This window comes from Syzygium oleosum, unplaced genomic scaffold, assembly GCF_021117445.2.
Source record: "Syzygium oleosum isolate NSW1041296 unplaced genomic scaffold, Sole_v2.1 Sole_v2.10, whole genome shotgun sequence".
Classification (NCBI taxonomy): Eukaryota; Viridiplantae; Streptophyta; class Magnoliopsida; order Myrtales; family Myrtaceae; genus Syzygium; species Syzygium oleosum.
In genome coordinates this window covers 9,171,273-9,192,376 of record NW_026607494.1, presented here as the reverse complement: position 1 = coordinate 9,192,376, position 21,104 = coordinate 9,171,273, and the positions used below count along the sequence as shown (strand labels likewise).

At 41.9% G+C, this 21,104-nt stretch overlaps 1 protein-coding gene across 1 annotated transcript; it reads right to left on the bottom strand.

Moving 5' to 3' along the window:
• Positions 1 to 12,128: 12,128 nt before the first annotated feature.
• On the bottom strand, positions 12,129 to 15,243 carry LOC115685562 (rust resistance kinase Lr10-like). The gene is made up of 3 exons (XM_056315276.1): positions 14,344 to 15,243; positions 13,486 to 13,554; positions 12,129 to 13,348 (listed from the first exon to the last, which is right to left on the bottom strand). Exons 1-3 carry the CDS (start codon positions 15,113 to 15,115, stop codon positions 12,189 to 12,191), a joined length of 2,001 nt encoding a protein of 666 aa, XP_056171251.1. The 5' UTR covers positions 15,116 to 15,243; the 3' UTR covers positions 12,129 to 12,188.
• Between the last annotated feature and the right edge of the window lie 5,861 nt (positions 15,244 to 21,104).

The following is a 21,104-nucleotide window of genomic DNA, read 5'->3' as shown; positions in this document are numbered from 1 at the left end:
TATCTGGTGAGAAAAATGAACATCGGTGCTAAAAAGCCTAGGCCAGTTCGAACTTGGATTTCGGGGATGCTACTTTTGTCCACGAGAATAACTAGATTCGGTCTTTGTATCTGTATGCGAAGATTATCATCAGGATGATTTTCCAGTGAGCGTGACACTCAACTATTGTGGTGATTCTGTATCTCGTTTCTCTGAGACAATTTTCTTTGTACATCTTCTACAATTTCTCCTGCCTTTTCCTCCATTGCGTAGAACATAGTACCTACTCTGGTGATTAGCTTAACCATTCATCTTAACTGAAAGCCTCTTGCCTACTTTACAGGATTCTGAGTTCAAATTACCTGCTTGTATTTGACTTTGCGAATTCTGTTATCTGCACTAAGATTATATACATGCATTGTTCGAGAGTGCAAGTGGCTATGTCGGCTTATGGCATGAGGCGTGGCATAACTTTATTTGCCTCAGCATATCTTGCTTCAAAGGACACGGATGTTCTTTCTCCGGAATTGTATGTTTAGATGATCATAATTGCCACTTCTGAAAAAACACATTGCCGGAAACAACATGATCGTCACTGTGTTCTAGTCGAACACCTTAATTCTTCAACTTCAAGTCGCAATGCTGATTTGTGCTCGTACTTGTGGTTGAAAATTGATGTTGAGCAGAGCTGAATCTGGCAAGCTACCGGTCATTCTTGTTGGCTTTGTCAGATCAGAAGAGGTGGCAGGGTCTGCTCCACATCTCGTGCCCGGTGGTAATCTTGCCTGTCCGTCATTGGAAGCACGAGGAATGAGAATAGATGCTGCATTAGATGCCGTCACGCTGCACATGTCCCGATTTCGCAAGTTCTGAACCTTAAGCAGGTGGTCATCAGGCTGCAAACTTCAGGGGACCTTTTCAACCGTCATCTTTAATCGTTCGGAGCTTGAGCCACTTGGATTCATACCCCGTCCTTATTTTCTCGGAAGGTGTTCGTAATATTTAACGCTGTTTAGCTAGAAATTCTGCGCCTTTGCTCTTACTTGGTTTGGAGTTTCTACTGGCAATCTCTTCTTGCGAAGGTTTGGCTCGGCACTTTATTTGTCAGCATACTTGCATAGACATGGTGGTTTTCTTCTTTTGCCCATTAGTACATTCAACTAACGGTGCATCAAATCTGATAAAAGCTAGTACTATGATACTAATCTACGTATCTCTCAGTACATCTCCTAGTACAGACAGAGACAGTTTGCCATTTACAGAATCAAGACATTACCAAGTTAGCTTTCGGCAGCGATTTCGTTTCATTTTGTGTTCTCCAAACCGAGACTCATTCCAAGTCATTGAAAGCCCTCAGTTTTCCACCTGGTAGTACTAGGAATGTCCTTTCTGCTTTGTCCGTCTCCACTTAAAAAGCCATCTTAAGCAATTGAAATGACCGTGCAAAAATGTTGTTGCTTTAAATGCTGAGACGACCGAAGATTCGAGAGCAACATGTGCTTTTGCTACTTCTCTATATATTCTTAGTCCCGATGAATGACTTCTCCGTCTACAGATCTCTAAGTGAAGTGGATATTGCGCGTTACTTATCAACATCAGTGTCTAGTGGAATGTTTGCTTAGTAGGGAAACTCTGTGCGGATGGGACAATAGTGAGGAATATGATGATTGTTTGGAAGAATGGAAGACTAAAGAACATGAAGAATTGAGTCAACGAAGCGTTACATTTCATCTATATATTGTATAGTATAAATAGAGATATCATCACCTATAAATATGGTAGAAGTTAAAGTTAAAAGATATAATTTGACTTACAAGGAAATTGAATAAAAGATAAAAGATGTCTAAATAATCAACTCGTGAATACTCTGCTTGATATGTTATCTTCATGATGATTTGTAGAAGATTTTGCACGGTAACCATTTTAATTTTTTGCTTTTTGATTTGTTACTTTAATAAAGACACCATCTCACGTTTCATTATTCAGTGAATACAAACTCGTATCACCTTTACGGATTGAGCTTTTGCAATTGTAAATCATATTTTAAGCTCTGCTATGATGCGCAAATTTAGGACCTGTTTAGTGGAGAGGATGATTGAATTGCTGAAGATGATCTCCTTCTATCTTGTCTTTGAGATCAAAGTGAAAGATGTGCAAATTTGAGTTTGGCTATGCCGGTTGTGGTGGTTGAACTAATTTAAGAGAGAGGAGATAGACTCATTGCTCGATGCAAACAGTATTGCGAAGAACTAGCCTCAACCAAGAACCTTACATATGAATGATCGAGATCTTACAAAGATAGTACCATTTGACGAAAAATCAAGATATGCCTAGACAATCCAAACTTCAGATGATAGAGAGCGATCAAGATCGCTCCACAGTTGCACACCTGACCCGCACAATGCATGAAGTGGGGATTTCATGGAGTGGAAATCCATGTAAAATCTAATTCCAAAAAGTAAAGATATTGTCAGGAAATTAAAGCACATCGAAATTGAAATCACACGAGAAGGAAATACAAAAGTTGAATGGAAAAGAAATGAGAAGGAAATAGAAAGATTAAACTCGAGACGAGTTGAATGGGGGTCATGCGTTTGTTTTGTTCTTCTTCCCACTATATCAATAGACGGACTGTTCGACTACCAGTAGTCTTCCCTTCCATGCTTAAGTTTATTTTGAGCTTTTGTAACTCTATTTTGAAGCATGTTCGCCAAGTATTCTCGATTCTTTGAATTGCAGGCTTTTCTAGGATGACGGAGGAGGAAAATTGACATTGATACCAGAAGGATCAAAAGTTTCTCAAAGAAAATCTCATCGAAAAAAAAATAGACTTTTGAAAAAAGTGGGTACCAATGGATAGCCACAAGGGTTATACCACAAAAATCAAATCAAAGTACGAGTGATTTTATTCCTTTTATTTTACATTCAATTTCTACAAGAGGGAAAAAAATCACACTGAACAAGATCCTGCAATTTTGTTGGAACATGAAAATTTTTCCAATTCTATCTCACTCTCCGGTTTTCGGAAAATTCAACCTCTGAATTGAGTGTTGTAGTTGATAAGTTAGTGTGACACGACTTCTTGAAATGGCCGAGAGGTTCGTGTAATTACATCCTGAAATAATTTCAAAAATTAGTGTGACAAGAAAATTTATCGGTGATTTGTTTTATCTCTAGGATTAGGAATTAGTCGAGCTTATGAGCAATTATAACTCTATAAATCATTTAGTGATTAGTAGATTTTTTACTGCTAACTCTCCACCGGAGTAGGTACCGACACACGGACCAAATCACGTAAATCCAGTATGTGCTTTAGCATTCCTTGTTGTCACGCCCCGAACCCCAACGAGCTCGCGACATCCCCTGCTCCGGTCGAAATGATGCGACGTCCCAGGAACGTCGCCGACCCAACCCAAACATCAGAGCCATATGCGGAAGCGAATAACAAAACCCCGGACAAATAATGACGACAACGGGATAGAACAACAGAACAATCCAGCAACCACATATTCATACAACACCAAATATACAAACATCATATTACAGACATAAATACAGACTAACATCCTCAGTCACCGTTTAAACAAAAGTTCAGGGGTTTGGTTATCTTAACTTCACTATCGGATAACCAAGTTATACAACCCCTAAAACACCCTAGGGAAAAACCTAAGGGTCGCCCTCTTCCATTCTGCTTCTGAATTTCTGGCTTGAATCTCTGGAACTCACTTGCAGCTCCACTGGGCACCAACAGCAGCTCCCCGGACTTCCAAAAAGAAAAGGCGCGCTTCCCGGGTTTAGGGCCAGGGGTCTGAAAGTGGCGGTTATACAACTGTGAGACGAATCTCAATAAGTGTACAACTCCAAACCCCACGTAGGCACTCACGTACCGCCAGACGAAAACACACATAACACACAACGATCGGCCAAACTAACAATCACATGCAACCCTACCTGGAATCCATCACGCACGTTCCTGCACGTTAGACAATAACACAGCCAACACATCACAGCAAGGAATCACAGACGCTCGCGTGCCTTAATTATAAGACAGAAACCACTTGGGCACGTCCCATACCGTGCCTAGCAGTTTCTACCCCATAATTAAGCATCACATCATGCGATACAAACACACTCGCACGCTACTCACACCATGCGTCACTTTCCACAATCCTCTCGCTTGTCTTGCCAAATCCCACTCATTCTCAACCTTTCCACCACTACCGCGCCCGCGTAAAACGCATCAGGCCAACAGTCTTCTGACCTCGTCAGGCATCGTCACCCCGTCGGGCCGGGCATCGTCACCTCGTCAGGGACGGCATCGTCCCGTGTAAACGTACACGCCTCAGGACGGAATCCTACACACACTTTCCTTCTACCGCGCCCGCGTAAAACGCATCAGGCCAACGGTCTTCTGACCACGTCAGGCATCGACACCCCGTCGGGCCGGGCATCGTCACCTCGTCAGGGACGGCATCGTCCCGCGTAAACGTACACGCCTCAGGACGGATCCTTTCCAACCAATCCTACATTTCCGTACCCTCGTTCCACTCAAACCACACTTACACATGGCCAGCAACACTCACGGTCATACACAACCTCACGCCTTATACACAATCCACCACATATGGTCAAACATACACACCTCACACACATTTCACGATTACTCATTCTCGTCACACGAACACGCACACATAACCACACACTCGTGGTACACAAATTCATTGCACAATCACACTCCCATACTCACACCTCACGGCCATACACACGAGGCACACGGCCAAGCCACATTCAGTCCGAAACACACACCAAACCAGCCAACCATCACGAGCCACACAACCACATACAAAGTGCCATTCAAGGCATAATTCTACCAATCAATCGCACAATTCAGTCACAATCAATCCACAACACCTCAACCATCATCGAGCCTCCTAAACCTCTCAAATTTCCTTGCCAACTCAGTCTCCGATTCAGCCCACAACAACCACATACAATCAGCCTTCAATTTAGTCCTAAAATAGCCACATAAACTACCCGAACTAAACCCTAAACATGCCCTACGATACCCGAACTCCTAAATGACATTTGGGGAAAACACTTACCCAAAAAGGCGACACAGAACGGGGCTAGAACGGGCCAGGACAGCAGCAGCAGCGGGAGCGGCGTCGCCGGCGACGTACGGAGGGCGTGAACAGTACTTTTCGTACGGACACCGTACGGACAGGGCTGGGACGGTGGCCGGCGAGGTGCCGGTGACAGCTGCGGCGTCCGTACAGTCCGGCGTGAACAGTGATCCGTACGGACGGTGAACAGCACCCGTACGGACACTGTACGGACGGTGCTGGGCGCGCGACGTATGGACGTGCTGGACGGCCGGGTGTCGACGGAATGGCGATCGGAGCTCCGGCGAAGCTGCGGCGGTACTGTTTGTAAAACAGAAAAAATGAGAAAAGAGGGAAAAAGGAGAGAGAGGGCTGATTCTGGACTATACCCGGGGCTGTGGTGGCTGCACAGAGGTGGAAATGGTTGCTGGTGATGTTGGCTCGGCGGGGGCAGCACCGGCTGGTACTGTTCCGGTGTGAACAGTACCAGAACTTGCAGAACCGTACACGCCAGAACCAGAAACGGAAGAAAAGGGAGAAGAATTTGGGGGAAATGGGGAAGTTCTCGGCAGAACAGAAAAATGAGAGAGAGAGAGAGAGAGAGAGAGAGAGAGAGAGAGAGAGAGAGAGAGAGAGAGAGAGAGAGAGAGAGAGAGAAAAGACTATCTGGTCAAATGGGTCAAAGTTTGGTCTAAGTGGAGTCCAAATGTCATTATCTAAGCCCATTGAACACTTTTGCCCTTGATCCAATGGACAAGATTTGATCAAATCCAATAATTTAGGGGTGAAATGGTTTTTTGTCCCTAACCATAGTTGACCAGACCTGGTTTAATCCCAATTAACCTTGGTTAACCCCAAAATTTTGACCAATTTTCGGAATTAAATAAAATGGTCTTAAGGGCATTTTCGCAATTTTCCGATCCCGAACCGAAATTCCAATTTTCGCACATGCGTGTTCCCTATGTGCGTGGCCAACATAATATGGCGTCGGAATCGCGAAATTCATCGCGCAAGCCCTCGAAAATCCACGTTAAAGTCTCGGGAATAAAATAATATTATTTTTCCAATTTTTGTCGAAATTCCAATTTTTGGCCAAAACCACTCTGAATGCACGTGGCCACCCCAAAATGACACTAGCCTTGAAAAATAACCCCAAACGACTTCCGAATCCAGCCTCGGTGCCCACAGGGGCAAAACCGTAATTTTTCCAGCCCCGGACCGAAATCCATTTTTTTGCAGAAATGGGTGGCCCCAAGGTTGGCCAAGCCAAAAACGTCATCGGCCGTCCAAAATTGTCACTTTCAAAATTCTCGATTCCCGGGCCCGAATTCCAAGAAATGACTAAAATCGAACAATCGCGACTTTAGCTTATCTCTGGCTAACGGGTGGCTCATTGGGATTATGCGCTCTCGACCCGTGACCGACACTAAGTCAAATCACGTTTAAGTTTACTCCACCCGGGACGACCTCGGTTGTCATATAATTGCGAGGGTCTGTCACTAGTGCCCTTCGGACACGATCAATCAAGTAGACCGGTCTCGGTTGGCTCAAAACATTCCCTCGTCAATCCATATGGTCGAAGATTGAACCCAAGTCGAGTTCTTTGGTCGTGCGAACTCAATCCCGTAATAGCCCTACCCCTAAGGTTAGCATCCCGAGAATGCGCGGGTCCCGGGTGAGATCTCACTATAAGTGCATTGGCCAAAATATTCATTTCTTAAATCCCGGGAAAAGGATCGAAAATTCAGACTGTTACACTTGTTGATTTCTCTGGTAGTTTAGTTCTCGCGTGCTTTTTTCAAATTGCAAGATCTGTCGGCTTCCACATATTTCGCAATAAAATCTTTTCTGGAATTTCGCTTATGCAACTCATCCCTTGTTGCTCTTTACTTCGAAACTGCGGTTTTGACATGGTGAGTTAACAACTCTTTAAGTCTTTCTTTGAACGGATAAATCTGGACTTCTCATTAGCCAGAGATCTTCGGGGAATTTCCCGTCCAACAAGGTTGAGTCGAAAGTGACGAGACGCTAGCTGTTTCTCTTGGGGGGAGACTACAATTCTAGCAGTTGCTGTCGAATCTGTCCACTAGTTGGCTAGTAAACGCGTAGTATTTCAGTGGAGGTTTCCTTTGTCGGATGGACGTGGGTGGAGGGTTCCTTTGTCATCGAGATGTTCCAGTCAGCCAAAAACACAAAGTCAAGTCAAGTCAAGTAAACCGTGTGTGGACCAACCAAAGGTTACATCGGTGGAAATTACGCGGAGATTGTTGGACACGCAGTCAACCTAACATAACAAGCGGTGGATTGATTTGTGGGTAGCTTTCACTAATTAGGAAGGAAACCTCTTTACGGTTTCTGAATTTGACATTTTTGGCAAATTGATTCTCTCTTGGAATCAGTTTGTGTCGTGAAACTGAACTACTGTCCCCTATAGGCTATAGTGTACCAAAATCTTTGTAACTCATTTCCACGCCAACATGATGTAATTGCTATAATGTGAAAACGAACATGAGAACATGTAGCAACCTTGGTGCTAATAAACTTTGTTCACCTGAGTTTCATCTAACAATTGCTTTCGAATCTGTCCCCGAGAGGCTAGTAAACGCGTAGTATTTCAGAGGAGGTTCCCTTGTCTGATGAGTGATGATCGAAAAGATTAGTTGGGTCATCTGCCATTGAAATGACCAAGTCAAACAAATCAACACAAAGTCAAGTCAAGAAAAGTAATTTGTGTGGACCAACCAAAGGTTCCATCAGTAGAAATTATGCAGAGATTGTTGTACACGTCTTGAAGCTAACAGAACAAGTGATGGATTACTTTATGGATAGCTTTCACACTAATTAGAAACGAAACTTGTCCGCAATTTCTAAATTTGACTTTTTTTGGCAAATTGATTATTTTTAGGAATCATCTTTAGTACCGTAAAAATTAACTACCGTGCCCTAAATTGGATCAAAATAGTAACATTGATGATAATAACTTTGTTCACCTGAGTTTCAAGCAATAATTTTGTTTAAGTCATTACTTCTTTGCACTAAGTGAACTCGGAATTTGATATGAATGTCAAACCGGTCAGCTTCACTAGAACTAGTTTCCATTCTAAGCATTTCTATCGGTTCTTGATATAATGCTTCCCATTTGTTTGCGGAGTCTAGAAGTTATTTATCTCTTGTATCAATTATTCCATTTTAACCTTTGTCTAACCTCGTGTTTTACTCATCATTTTTCTCTATCAATAAGCATCCTAATAACTAAAACACTATTATTGTAAACTAGTTTTAGTATAAATAGTATAACTAATAGTTACACATTTTTCCCATTCAAATCTCCCATCATGATCTCCACTTTTGGGCTAATTCCAACTTTCCGTCTATAATTCCATGGTTGTCTTTGTAACATTATGAATTTTCGATCCTTTTTCCCGGGATTTATGAAATGAATATTTTGACCAATGCGCTTATAGTGAGATCTCATCCAGAACCGCGCATTCTCGGGATGCTAACCTTAGGGATAAGGCTATTACGGGATTGAGTTCGCACGACCAAAGAACTTGACCTTGGTTCGAGCTTCGACCGTAAGGATTGTCGAGGGAATATTTTGGGTCAACAGAGAGCGATCTAATTGATCGTGTCCGAAGGGAACTAGTGACAAACCCTCGCAATTATATGACAATCGAGGTCGCCTTGGTTCGAGCAAACTTAAACGTGATTTGACTTAGTGTCGATCACGGGTCGAGAGCGCGTAATCCCAATGAGCCATCCGTTAGCAAGAGATAAGCTAAAGTCGCGATTGTTCGATCCTAGTCATTTCTTGGAATTCGGGTCCGAGAATCGAGAATTTTGAAAGTGACAATTTTGAGCGGCCGATGACGTTTTTGGCTTGGCCAACCTTGGGGCCACCCATTTCTGGAAAAAAATGGATTTCGGTTCGGGACCGGAAAAATTACCATTTTGCCCCTCAAGACTTCAATGCCGATTTTCGAGGGCGTAAGTGACTATTTTGCGAGGCCGACACCATTTTTGAGTGGCCACATATATTTGAGGTTGTTATAGCCGAAAATTGGAATTTCGGTCCGAAATTGGAAAATTACCATTTTGCCCCTAGCCCATTTTTGGAATTCCGAATTTTGAGCCAAATTTTTGGGATTAAATTAAGGTTTTAATTATATTAATATGGTCAGCCCCAATAATTGAGCTAAAGGACCATTATGCCCATTAATTATTGGATAAGAATTAGTGTCAACCATTGGATCAAGGGGCAAGATGGTCAAGTGGGCTAGATTTTGGACACATGGATCCCACTAGAGACCCTTTGACCAACTCTTGACTTTCTCTCTCTCTCTCTCCTCCTCTCTCCTTCACCGGCCACAACTCCATTCCCTTCTCTCTCTCCCGCGTTTCTTCTCCTCCTTAGCTGTTCGGACGCCATCACCGCCGGCGCTGCTGCTGCTGCTGTTCTGCCCGTTCCAGCCACCCATCCAGCTAGTTTGTCCCGTCTTTTTAGGGTAAGTGACTTCCCCAAACGTTACCTAGGACCTCGGGTATTGTTAGACATGTTTAGGGCTCGGTTTGGGTAGCTTAAGCGGCTGTTTTGAGGCTGAGATAAGGGCTATGATTTTCTGTTCGGCGCGTAGATTAAATAGTTTGATTCGGCAATTAATTGCGTGAAATTGCCGTGTAATGTCGTGATCGTTGTGGTATGGTAGTTTGAACCATGTGGAATGAATTTTGAGGGCTGAAGTTCGGTGGGTAACAACAAGGACTCGGATCCTTGAAGTTTGGGTGAATCTCGAAATTGTGTTTTCTGTACCCTCCCGGTTTGCTATTTTTGTAGAGATTTTTGGAGGCCGAATCAGGGGTGGTGTCCTTCACGAAATTTTGTTCTCATATCTTGAAGTATAACATATTTTAAATTTGGAATTTTTGGAGGCCATTTGGGTCGTACGAAGACCCATTCTCAGACCGTATCAAAACCGCCCGGAACACTGTTCATCCCGACCTTCTTGTCTTGCCGAATTTTTATAAACTTTTCCAGATCTATTTTCAATAAACTTCCTTCACGAAAGTTGTTGGCGACTCTCTTTTCTATGACATATAAAAATTTCAAAGCTTTTCAAGGTGATTTGGGTGTTGAAATAAATGTATTTTGAGGACAAAACAGTCTGTTAGAGCGAACTGATTTTGGTATGATTTCGAGGGACAAAAAGGCATGGTTGTAGATTAAACCGGATTTCGTGTTCTTCATAAGAAATGTTGATCAAGATTTTTTTTATGATATATCCAAAATTTAGAATTTTTGGAGTTCGTATATACGATTGTATGGTTTGTGATTGTTGGTTGATTCTGGATTGTGTCTTGGGCTGAATGTGGCATGATTGTGTGCCGAGAGTGTGTGGCCATGAGGCGTGATGGTGTGATTGCGCATTGAGTTCGCGTGCCAAGCATGGGTGATCGTGTGATGTTCATGTGGCGAGAATGTGTATTTGTGAAGTGTATGTGAAGTGTGCGATTGTGTGTGGCCGTGTGTATATGTGGCCGTGTGGTAGGTGTGGTATGAGTGGAACGAAGGTACGGGAATGTAGGATTGGTTGGAAAGGTTCCGTCCTGAGGCGTGTTCGTTTACGCGGGACGATGCCGTCCCTGACGAGGTGACGATGCCCGGCCCGACGGGATGACGATGCCTGACGAGGTCAGAAGATTGTTGACCTGATGCGTTTTACGCGGGCGCAGTAGAAGGAAAGTTGAGTGTAGGATTCCGTCTTGAGGCGTGTTCGTTTACGCGGGACGATGCCGTCCCTAACGAGGTGACGATGCCCGGCCCGACGGGGTGACGATGCCTGATGAGGTCAGAAGACCATTGGCCTGATGCGTTTTACGCGGGAGCGGTAGTGGTGGAAAGTTGAGAATGAGCTGGAATTGGTTTGACGTGTGAGAATTGATGCATGGCGTGAGTTCGTGTGCGAGTATGGTTGGTATCGGGTATTGTGGTGCTCGACTATGGGATAAAAACTACTAGGCATGGTATGGAACGTGCCCAAGTGGGTTTTGCCTTATAATCGAGGCACGCGCGCGACTGTGATGTGTTACTGTGGTATGTCGGCGTTGTTGTTATTTAATGTGCAAGAACGTGCATGATGGATCCCAGGTAGGATCGTATATGTTTGTTAGTATGGTTGATTGCTGTGTGTTATGCGTGTTTCGTCTAGCGGTACGTGAGAGCCTATGTGGGGTTTGGGGTTGTACACTTATTGAGATTCGTCTCATGATTGTGTAACCACCACTTTCAGAACCCCAATCTTAAACCCGGGAGGTCCGCCTTCTCTTTTTGGAGTTCGGGGAGCCGCCATGGTGCCCAGTGGAGCTGCAGATGATCCTCCGGGGGCTTGAGCCAGAAGACGCAGGAGCAGAAGGGAAGAAGGTGACCAGTAGGTTTCCCTAGGGTATTTTAGGGGTTGCACGGAATAGGTCGTCCTATAGTGAAGCTAGGTTAACCAAGCCACCTGATCCTGTTTGTTATGTCGGTGGTTGTGAATGCTTGTTTGCTAAGCTCGTGTATAATATGATGTTTGTATGTATAATGGTTTGGCATTGTATATAAATGAATGTTGTTGTTATTTGACTGTCTGGTTGAGCTACCCCATCGTCGTCTTTATAGTCAGGGGTTTTATATTCGCTTCCGCATGTGTTTCTGATGTTTGGGATTGGGTCGGCGATGTTCCTGGGACGTCGCAATAATTCGACCGGAGCGGGATGTCGCGAGCTCGATGGGGTTCAGGGCGTGACAGTCTTCACTTCCATGCTTAAGTTGATTTTTCTCCACGCTCATTCCTCCATCTTGAGCACTAGTAACTCTATTTTGAAACATGTTTGCCATGTATTCTCGGTTCTTTTAAGTGGGAGCTTTTAGTACCACGGAGGAGGGATGGACTCTGACACTCAAAAGGACCAAATATTTCTTAAAGAAACCCTCGTCCAAAGGAAGAATAGATAAACAGATTTGGAAAAGGTGGGTACTAATAAATAGCCACGAGGATTATACCACTAAAATCAAGTACAAATGATAGTACTACTTTTATTTTGGATTTAATTTCTACAAGAGAGAAAACATCACACAAAGCAAAATTCCGTGCTCTTGTTATTGTCCTCATGTCGGTAACTACTAGAAATTATTGGAACACTGGAAGAAGATTCAAGTTCAATCTCAGTCTCCACATCATCAACTGGCGTCTCAATCGGATACAAATGTGGTTTCGGGGGAAGTTGTAGGTTATTGACCTCTCCTTCTAGCATATTGAGGACCCGACTCATCGATGGTCGATCACTAGGGCTCAATTGTATACACCAAAGAGCAACAATTATCATCTTCCTCATTGTCTCTCGTTCCTCTTCTATCCTATCTATGATATCATCCTCCTTTTCTTTGCTGAGTTGATCATAAATCCACAAAGGAAAATAAATTTGACTGTCCTCTGCATTTGCATTTACATTTCTCCTTCTACCTGCCATTTCCATCAACATCATCCCAAAACTATAAACATCAACTTTATGAGAAACACCACCAATGTCCTTATAGAATAGCTCAGGCGCCATATATCCCAAGGTTCCTCTTACTGCAGTCAACGATACTATGCTACGATCAGTGGGAAAAGGTCTTGCAAGTCCAAAGTCAGAAATTTTCGGAGTGAAATTCTGGTCGAGGAGAATATTGTGAGGCTTGATGTCAAAGTGTAGAATTTGCATGTCACATCCCCGATGTAGATATTTTATCCCTCTAGCTATGCCAAGTGAGATCTCATAAATTTTCTTATGATCAAGAGAATTTTCTCCATCTTTATAGAAAATGTGCTTATCCAAAGATCCATTCGACATGAAATCATAGACCAGAGCTTGTTTGGAGCAATCGAAGCAAAAACCAACAAGGTGCACCACATTAATATGGTGAATCCTTCCAATTGTGGCCACTTCGCTTATAAAATCTTGGCCATTAGATTTTGGTTTGTTCAAAATCTTAACCGCAACTTCATTGCCACTTCTAAGTATTCCTCTATATACACACCCATATCCTCCTTCACCCAACTTGTCTTTGAAATTTTTTGTGATCTTCTTGATATCCGAGTAAGAGTATCTTATGGGTAAAAAGTTGTTGTGAGCTTGTAGAAATTCTTCGATGTTTGCGTCCATTGCTTGGTGCCTTCTCCTCCACTTATAGATTAGAAGTATCAACACACATGGAGCTCCTAATATGAATTTTGCTGCCAGGAAGTGAGCTGCGTAGAAAATTGCCTTAACGATTATTGAAAAGCACGGTCCTTTTTATTTGTTATAAAGCACATTCAAAGAGTGTTTTCTTGACATATGGCGAGCGAGTGTTTCGTAGATGTGAGGAAAAAAGAATCATCCATACCGAAGACAAAGCCGACATTAGGAATTGTATTCAGTGCGACATTTAGCCTCGTAGCCCATGAAGACTTGTCTACAAAAAGCAAGAGATTATTATGACATGTAATCAGTATTATTATCCTGATTAACCAAAAAATTACGTATAAATTAAGAATATTCAAAGCAAAGATTTAGTAAGGATAATAAGTGATAAAAAAAACTAAAGTTACATTTTTCTACTATATTGCTCAAATTACGACAATCAATAGTTTGCACGTATTCAACAAATCTCTTGTCTCGGTGTGAATAACTAGGTATGCGCTATGCTGATTTTATATCTCTTTTGGAACCAAAGATCGATCTAGTATTGTTGCATCACATGTTATATGTTCTTCGAACCTAAAGATTATATCTAGGGAATTTTATAAGGTAGGATTACCATACCCTGGCCGCCGCAAAAAAGCACACCATTAACTTTTTGGTGCGCTTTTTATTCCCCAATTTGTGAAACTCTTGATATATAATAAAAATTAGCCGTGAACAGATCAGGTTTTTTGAGCTATTATTAAAAATTGAATTTTTTTTTATTAGTAAAAGTCGAGATGTTAAATGTTAAGTTAGCACCAACTTAATTTTAGTGGGTGCTATATTTCAAGTTTCTACTATCATTGTATGAACGGGAAGAAAACGCAACCCAATGTGATTGCTATCATCATTTTCTCTCGGAGAACAACGTTTGTTTGTCATCTTTGTGAACTAATTATTTGCATGTCATCTTAATCCCATCGAGGGCTAATTCATTTTGTCACAGTCCGGCGCTTAAAGCACAAGAGCTATAGCTAGAGCCAAATATTGGCATATACTGATGGACAGGCATACTTACAGGAGTAGTAGGATATGCATCGTTGCCCTCCGTATCGGAAGCCTAAGAAGCAAAAAAGAAATGTCATCTGCGGCCACGCATCATAGTAGAGATTAAACCCGTCGGTCATCGCATTGTGGATGTCGTTGTAGGAGATCGGGCGATTCTCCCTGAACCATGGTGCTCTTTTCTCCTGTAAATATTCTAATTCCCACAAATAATCTGCTGCCCATGTTGACGTGGTTATGGTGCAAAAATCCTCAATATCTGATGCCTCTGCATCGATGACGGCATATGAATAAAACCCGTTTATAGCTATACATGGTTCGGTGGCGATATATAAAGGATATATAGGAGATCTCACTTGCTTTGAGCAAGACACAATGGTCACACTGGTTCTATAGGAGATGTAGTAATGTTCATCGTCTTCACCACTGAAATTAGATCTCATTAACTGGTGGAGAGGAAGGGAGGAACAGTTGCTCTTTTGCAGCCCGACATCGACCACCTCTATCTGCCCGAAATCCCAATCAATGGAACCCCCGAAGTTCCAGGGGTTTATCGATTTCACATGATATCGGCCATCAAACAAAGATAGCACCGTGCGGTTATCTTCGCACGCTAACTCGAACCCCGAGTCGCCGCAGCCTTTCGGGTCGTCCTTCAATCGAAAGGGATAGCGTATGTTACCGACCTCGCCGCACGCTGAAGGGGCACACAGGTGATTGTTCCGGGCATAGCAACTAATCCCTGCTTGTATTATGAGAAGAACGAGTAATGGGAAAGGCTCCATTTGGTACCTGAGTTGAGAGAATTTGTGCGATGGATAGAGATTTTTGTTTGGCTGTGGTTATATGTGGTGGTGAGGCTCCATAGAAAAGGGGATGCATTTATAGAGACGTATCGGGATTGAAGTTGGAAGAGTTTGGAGTCGATCTTTCGAGAAGCCCAAGTGGAGCAAATGACCCAGAGCCGTCCAAAGTCAAGAAGGCGCGTGATGGAACGTGTGGGGCATGGACAGATATTTCACTGGAAGGCCCACGTCGTCCTAGGATGAGATAATCTTGGTCCATATACTCTATAAATCATAGACTATTTTTTCTTTTTTTCATTTGATCACGCAATGTTTTCCTCTCACCGCCCTTATGATTGGTGAATTTTAGACATGGACAAAACACCCGTTTATATTAAGTTAATTTAAAATATAAATGATATCCACAACTTATAACCCACCGTTCATAGGGACGGTCGGAGGAAGTTTTCTTCAATCGTGCATTTTTAGAGATATACGCCAAGTATTGAAATACACGTAAAAATTTCGATAGGCCACCGAAAATTATGAGCAATAGAAAATTTCATTTTCAAATGTTTATTTTCAAAGTAAGTGATTTTTCTCGGAAAGCCTAAGTAAGGTCACCACCAAAGAAATAGATATTTGTTCCTCGATATGACGCATGCATTTCATTTCATTTCATGTTTCAAGGAAATTCCTCACCAGAAATGACTTCTCTTTTTCCCCAACGTAACATGCGGTCCACGTCGTATACCAGGAAAGTCTCAGTGTTGCTACTTGATGGGAATTTGTTTTGTAAATCCTACAAATTTAATTTACGAATAAAAAAGAGGAATGGCTTTGCCCCTGCCAAAAGCATGATTTTTTGGGTGTTCTTGATTTGCTTAGGACACAATTAAGCGTGCAATCAAATCCTGAAAATTGTCATATTAGTGGGACTGATGATTTTCGTTTGTTTAATCAAATTTGGGTGATGAAAATGTTGACATGACACTTTTTTACTTTTTAAGGACACATAGGTCTCGGGATAATTGTTCCAAAAAATCTTAAATCTCTTGTACAGCAACCAATTATTTCCTAAACCTTTTAATTATGCGAAATTAGTCAACTTGCCAAATTAGTCCCAAACCTTTCAAATGTTTCAATTTAATCCTAAACCTTTTGAGGATTTGTTAATTTAGTCGTAAACATATTAAAGATTTTTCAATTTAGTCATTCCGGCCAATTTTGGCAGAAAAACGCTAACGTGGACGCCAGTCGGCCATCGGACATCCTATGTGGTGTGGCCGGCGAGGGCCGCGACCTTGTTGGCCTTGCCTATGGCCGAGTACCGGCTACAGGCCAAAGGGAAAGAAAAGGGAAAAAAAGAAAGGAAACAAAAAAATTTTAAAATGTAAAATTTGTCCACATCAGCGCTGGCCTTGCCACGTATGATAGCCAACAGCCGGCTGGCATCTACACCAAAGATATCCAGAAAAAATTGGCCAAAATGACCAAATTGGTAAGTCCTCAAAAGATTTATGACTAAATTGGCAAATCATCTAACACTGCATTGCATCACGATCACCGAGTTTCTTCGAATTTTATTTGTCTTCGATTGCATCGTGTTATCTATTTTTTTCCGAGTATACTTGTAGGCCTGCAATTTGCTAGAGAAGTGCATTCGGCTGTATATGGACCATGTCAAAACAGTTCATAACCTAGAAATCCATGCCCGATCGACCGTTGGATCACACGTATGGTTGAGAGATCATGCTTCTGTTCTGATCAGTGATTAATGCTAAGAATTAGTCCAGTTGAGGATGATTGATTTAGATTACCTGGCAAGAAAAATGAACATCGGTGCTAAAAAGCCTAGGCCAGTTCGAACTTGGATTTCGGGGATGCTACTTTTGTTCACGAGAATAACTAGATTCGGTCTTTGTATCTGTATGCGAAGATTCTCATCAGGATGATTTTCCAGTGAGCGTGACACTCAACTATTGTGGTGATTCTGTATCTCGTTTCTCTGAGACAATTTTCTTTGTACATCTTCTACAATTTCTCCTGCCTTATCCTCCATTGCGTAGAACATAGTACCTACTCTGGTGATTAGCTTAACCATTCATCTTAACTGAAAGCCTCTTGCCTACTTTACAGGATTCTGAGTTGAAATTACCTGCTTGTATTTGACTTTGCGAATTCTGTTATCTGCACTAAGATTCAATACATGCATCGTTCGAGAGGGCAAGTGGCTTTGTCGGCTTATGGCATGAGGCGTGGCCTAACTTTATTTGCCTCGGCATTTCTTGCTTCAAAGGACACGGATATTCTTTCTCCGGAATTGTATGTTTAGATGATCATAATTGCCACTTCTGATAAAACACATTGCCGGAAAGAACATGATCGTCACTGTGTTCTAGTTCAACACCTTAATTCTTCAACTTCAAGTTGCAATGCTGATTCGTGCTCGCACTTGTGGTTGAAAACTGATGATGAGCAGAGCTGAATCTGACACGCTACCTGTCATTCTCCTCGGCTTTGTCAGATCAGAAGAGGTGGCAGGGTCCGCTCCACATCTCGTGCCCGGTGGTAATCTTGCTTGTCCATCATTGGAGGCACGAGGAAAGAGAATAGATGCTGCATTAGATGCCGTCACGCTGCACATGTCCCGATTTCGCAAGTTCTGAACCTTAAGCAGGTGGCCACCAGGCTGCAAACTTCAGGGGACCTTTTCAACCGTCATCTTTAATGGTTCGGAGCTTGAGCCACTTGGATTCATACCCCGTCTTTATTTTCTCGGAAGGTGTTCATGATATTTAATGCTGTTTAGCTAGAAATTCTGCGCCTTTGCTCTTACTTGGTTTGGAGTTTCTACTGGCAATCTCTTCCTGCGAAGGTTTGGCTCGGCACTTTATTTGTCAGCATACTTGCATAGACATGGTGGTTTTCTTCTTTTGCCCATTAGTACATTCAACTAACGGTGCATCAAATCTGATAAAAGCTAGTACTCTGATACTAATCTATGTATCACTCAGTACATCTCCTAGTACAGACAGAGACAGTTTGCCATTTACAGAATCAAGACATTACCAAGTTAGCTTTCGGCAGCGATTTCATTCCATTTTGTGTTCTCCAAACCGAGACTCATTCCAAGTCATTGAAAGCCCTCAGTTTTCCACCTGGTAGTACTAGGAATGTCCTTTCTGCTTTGTCCGTCTCCACTTAAAAAGCCATCTTAAGCAATTGAAATGACCGTGCAAAAATGTTGTTGCTTTAAATGCTGAGACGACCGAAGATTCGAGAGCAACATGTGCTTTTGCTACTTTTCTATGTATTCTTAGTCCCGATGAACGACTTCTCTGTCTACAGATCTCTAAGTGAAGTGGATATTGCGCGTTACTTATCAACATCAGTGTCTAGTGGAATGTTTGCTTAGTAGGGAAACTCTGTGCGGATGGGACAATAGCGAGGAATATGATGCTTGTTTGGAAGAATGGAAGACTAAAGAACATGAAGAATTGAGTCAATGAAGCGTTGCATTTCATCTATATGTTGTATAGTATAAATAGAGATATAATCACCAACAATTACGGTAGAAGTTAAAGATAAAAGATATAATTTGATTTACAAGGAAATTGAATAAAAGATAAAAGATGTCCAAATAATCAACTCGTGGATACTCTGCTTGATATGTTATCTTCATGATGATTTGTAGAAGATTTTGCACGGCAACCATTTTAATTTTTTGCTTTTTGATTTGTTACTTCAATAAAGACACCATCTCACGTTTCATCATTCAGTGAATACAAACTCTTATCACGTTTACGGATTGAGCTTTTGCAATTGTAAATCATATTTTAAGCTCCGATATGATGCGCAAATTTAGGACCTGTTTAGTGGAGAGGATGATTGAATTGCTGAAGATGATCTCCTTCTATCTTGTCTTTGAGATCAGAGTGAAAGATTTGCAAATTTGAGTTTGGCTATGCCAGTTGTGGTGGTTGAACTAATTTATGAGAGAGGAGACAGACTCATTGCTCGATGCAAACAGTATTGCGAAGAACTAGCGTCAACCAAGAATCTTACATATGAATGATCAAGATCTTACAAAGATAGTACCATTTGACGAAAAATCAATATATGCCTAGACAATCCAAACTTCATATGATAGAGAGCAATCAAGATCGCTCCACAGTTGCACACCTGACCCGCACAATGCATGAAGTGGGGATTTCATGGAGTGGAAATCCATGTAAAATCTAATTCCAAAAAGTAAAGATATTGTCAGGAAATTAAAGCACATCGAAATTGAAATTACACGAGAAGGAAATACAAGAGTTGAATGGAAAAGAAATGCGAAGGAAATAGAAAGACTAAACTCGAGACGAGCTGAATGGGGGTCGCGAGTTTGTTTTGTTCTTCTTCCCACTATATCAATATACGGACTGTTCGAATACCAGTAGTCTTCCCTTCCATGCTTAAGTTTATTTTGAGCTTTTGTAATTCTATTTTGAAGCATGTTCGCCAAGTATTCTCGATTCTTTGAATTGCAGGCTTTTCTAGGATGACGGAGGAGGAAAATTGGCATTGATACCAGAAGGATCAAAAGTTTCTCAAAGAAAATCTCATCGAAAAAAAAAATAGACATTTGAAAAAAGTGGCTACCAATGGATAGCCACTAGGGTTATACCACTAAAATCAAATCAAAGTACGAGTGATTTTATTCCTTTTATTTTACATATAATTTCTACAAGACGGAAAAAAATCACGCTTAGCAAGATCCTGCAATTTTGTTGGAACACTTTGAAAAGATGAAAATGTTTCCAATTCTATCTCACTCTCCGGTTTTCGGGAAGTTCAGCCTCTGAATTGAGTGTTGTAGTTGATAAGTTAGGGTGACATGACTTCTTGAAATGGCCGAGAGGTTCGTGTAATTACATCCTGAAATAATTTCAAAAATTAGTGTGACAAGAAAATTTATCCGTGATTTATTTTATCTCTAGGATTAGGAATTAGTCGAGCTTGTGAGCAATTATAACTCTATAAATCATTTAGTGATTAGTAGATTTTCTGCTGCTAGCTCTCCATCGGAGTACGTACCAACACGCGGACCAAATCACGTAAATCCAGTATGTGCTTTAGCATTCCTTGTTGACTTCTCTGGTAGTTTAGTTCTCTCGTGCTTTTTTCAAATTGCAAGATCTGTCGGCTTCCACATATTTCGCAATAAAATCTTTTCTGGAATTTCGCTTATGCATCTCATCCCTTGTTGCTCTTTACTTCAAAACTGCGGTTTTGACATGGTGAGTTAACAACTCTTTAAGTCTTTCTTTGAACGGATAAATCCGGACTTCTCATTAGCCAGCGGTCTTCGGGGAATTTCCCGTCCAACAAGGTTGAGTCGAAAGTGACGAGACGCTAGCTGTTTCTCTTGGGGGGAGACTACAATTCTAGCAGTTGCTGTCGAATCTGTCCACTAGTTGGCTAGTAAACGCGTAGTATTTCAGTGGAGGTTTCCTTTGTCGGATGGACGTGGGTGGAGGGTTCCTTTGTCATGGAGATGTTCAAGTCAGCCAAAAACACAAAGTCAAGTCAAGTCAAGTAAACCGTGTGTGGACCAACCAAAGGTTACATCGGTGGAAATTACGCGGAGATTGTTGTACACGCAGTCAACCTAACATATAACAAGCGGTGGATTGATTTGTGGGTAGCTTTCATTAACTAGGAAGGAAACTTCTTTACGGTTTCTGAATTTGACATTTTTGGCAAATTGATTCTCTCTAGGAATCAGTTTGTGTCGTGAAATGAACTACTGTACCCTATAGGCTATAGTGCACCAAAATCTTCGTAACTCATTTCCACGCCAACATGATGTAATTGCTGCATTGTGAAGACAAACATGAGAACATGTAGCAACCTTGGTGCTAATAAACTTTGTTCTTCTGAGTTTCATCGAACAATTGCTTTCGAATCTGTCCACGAGATGGCTAGTAAACGCGTAGTATTT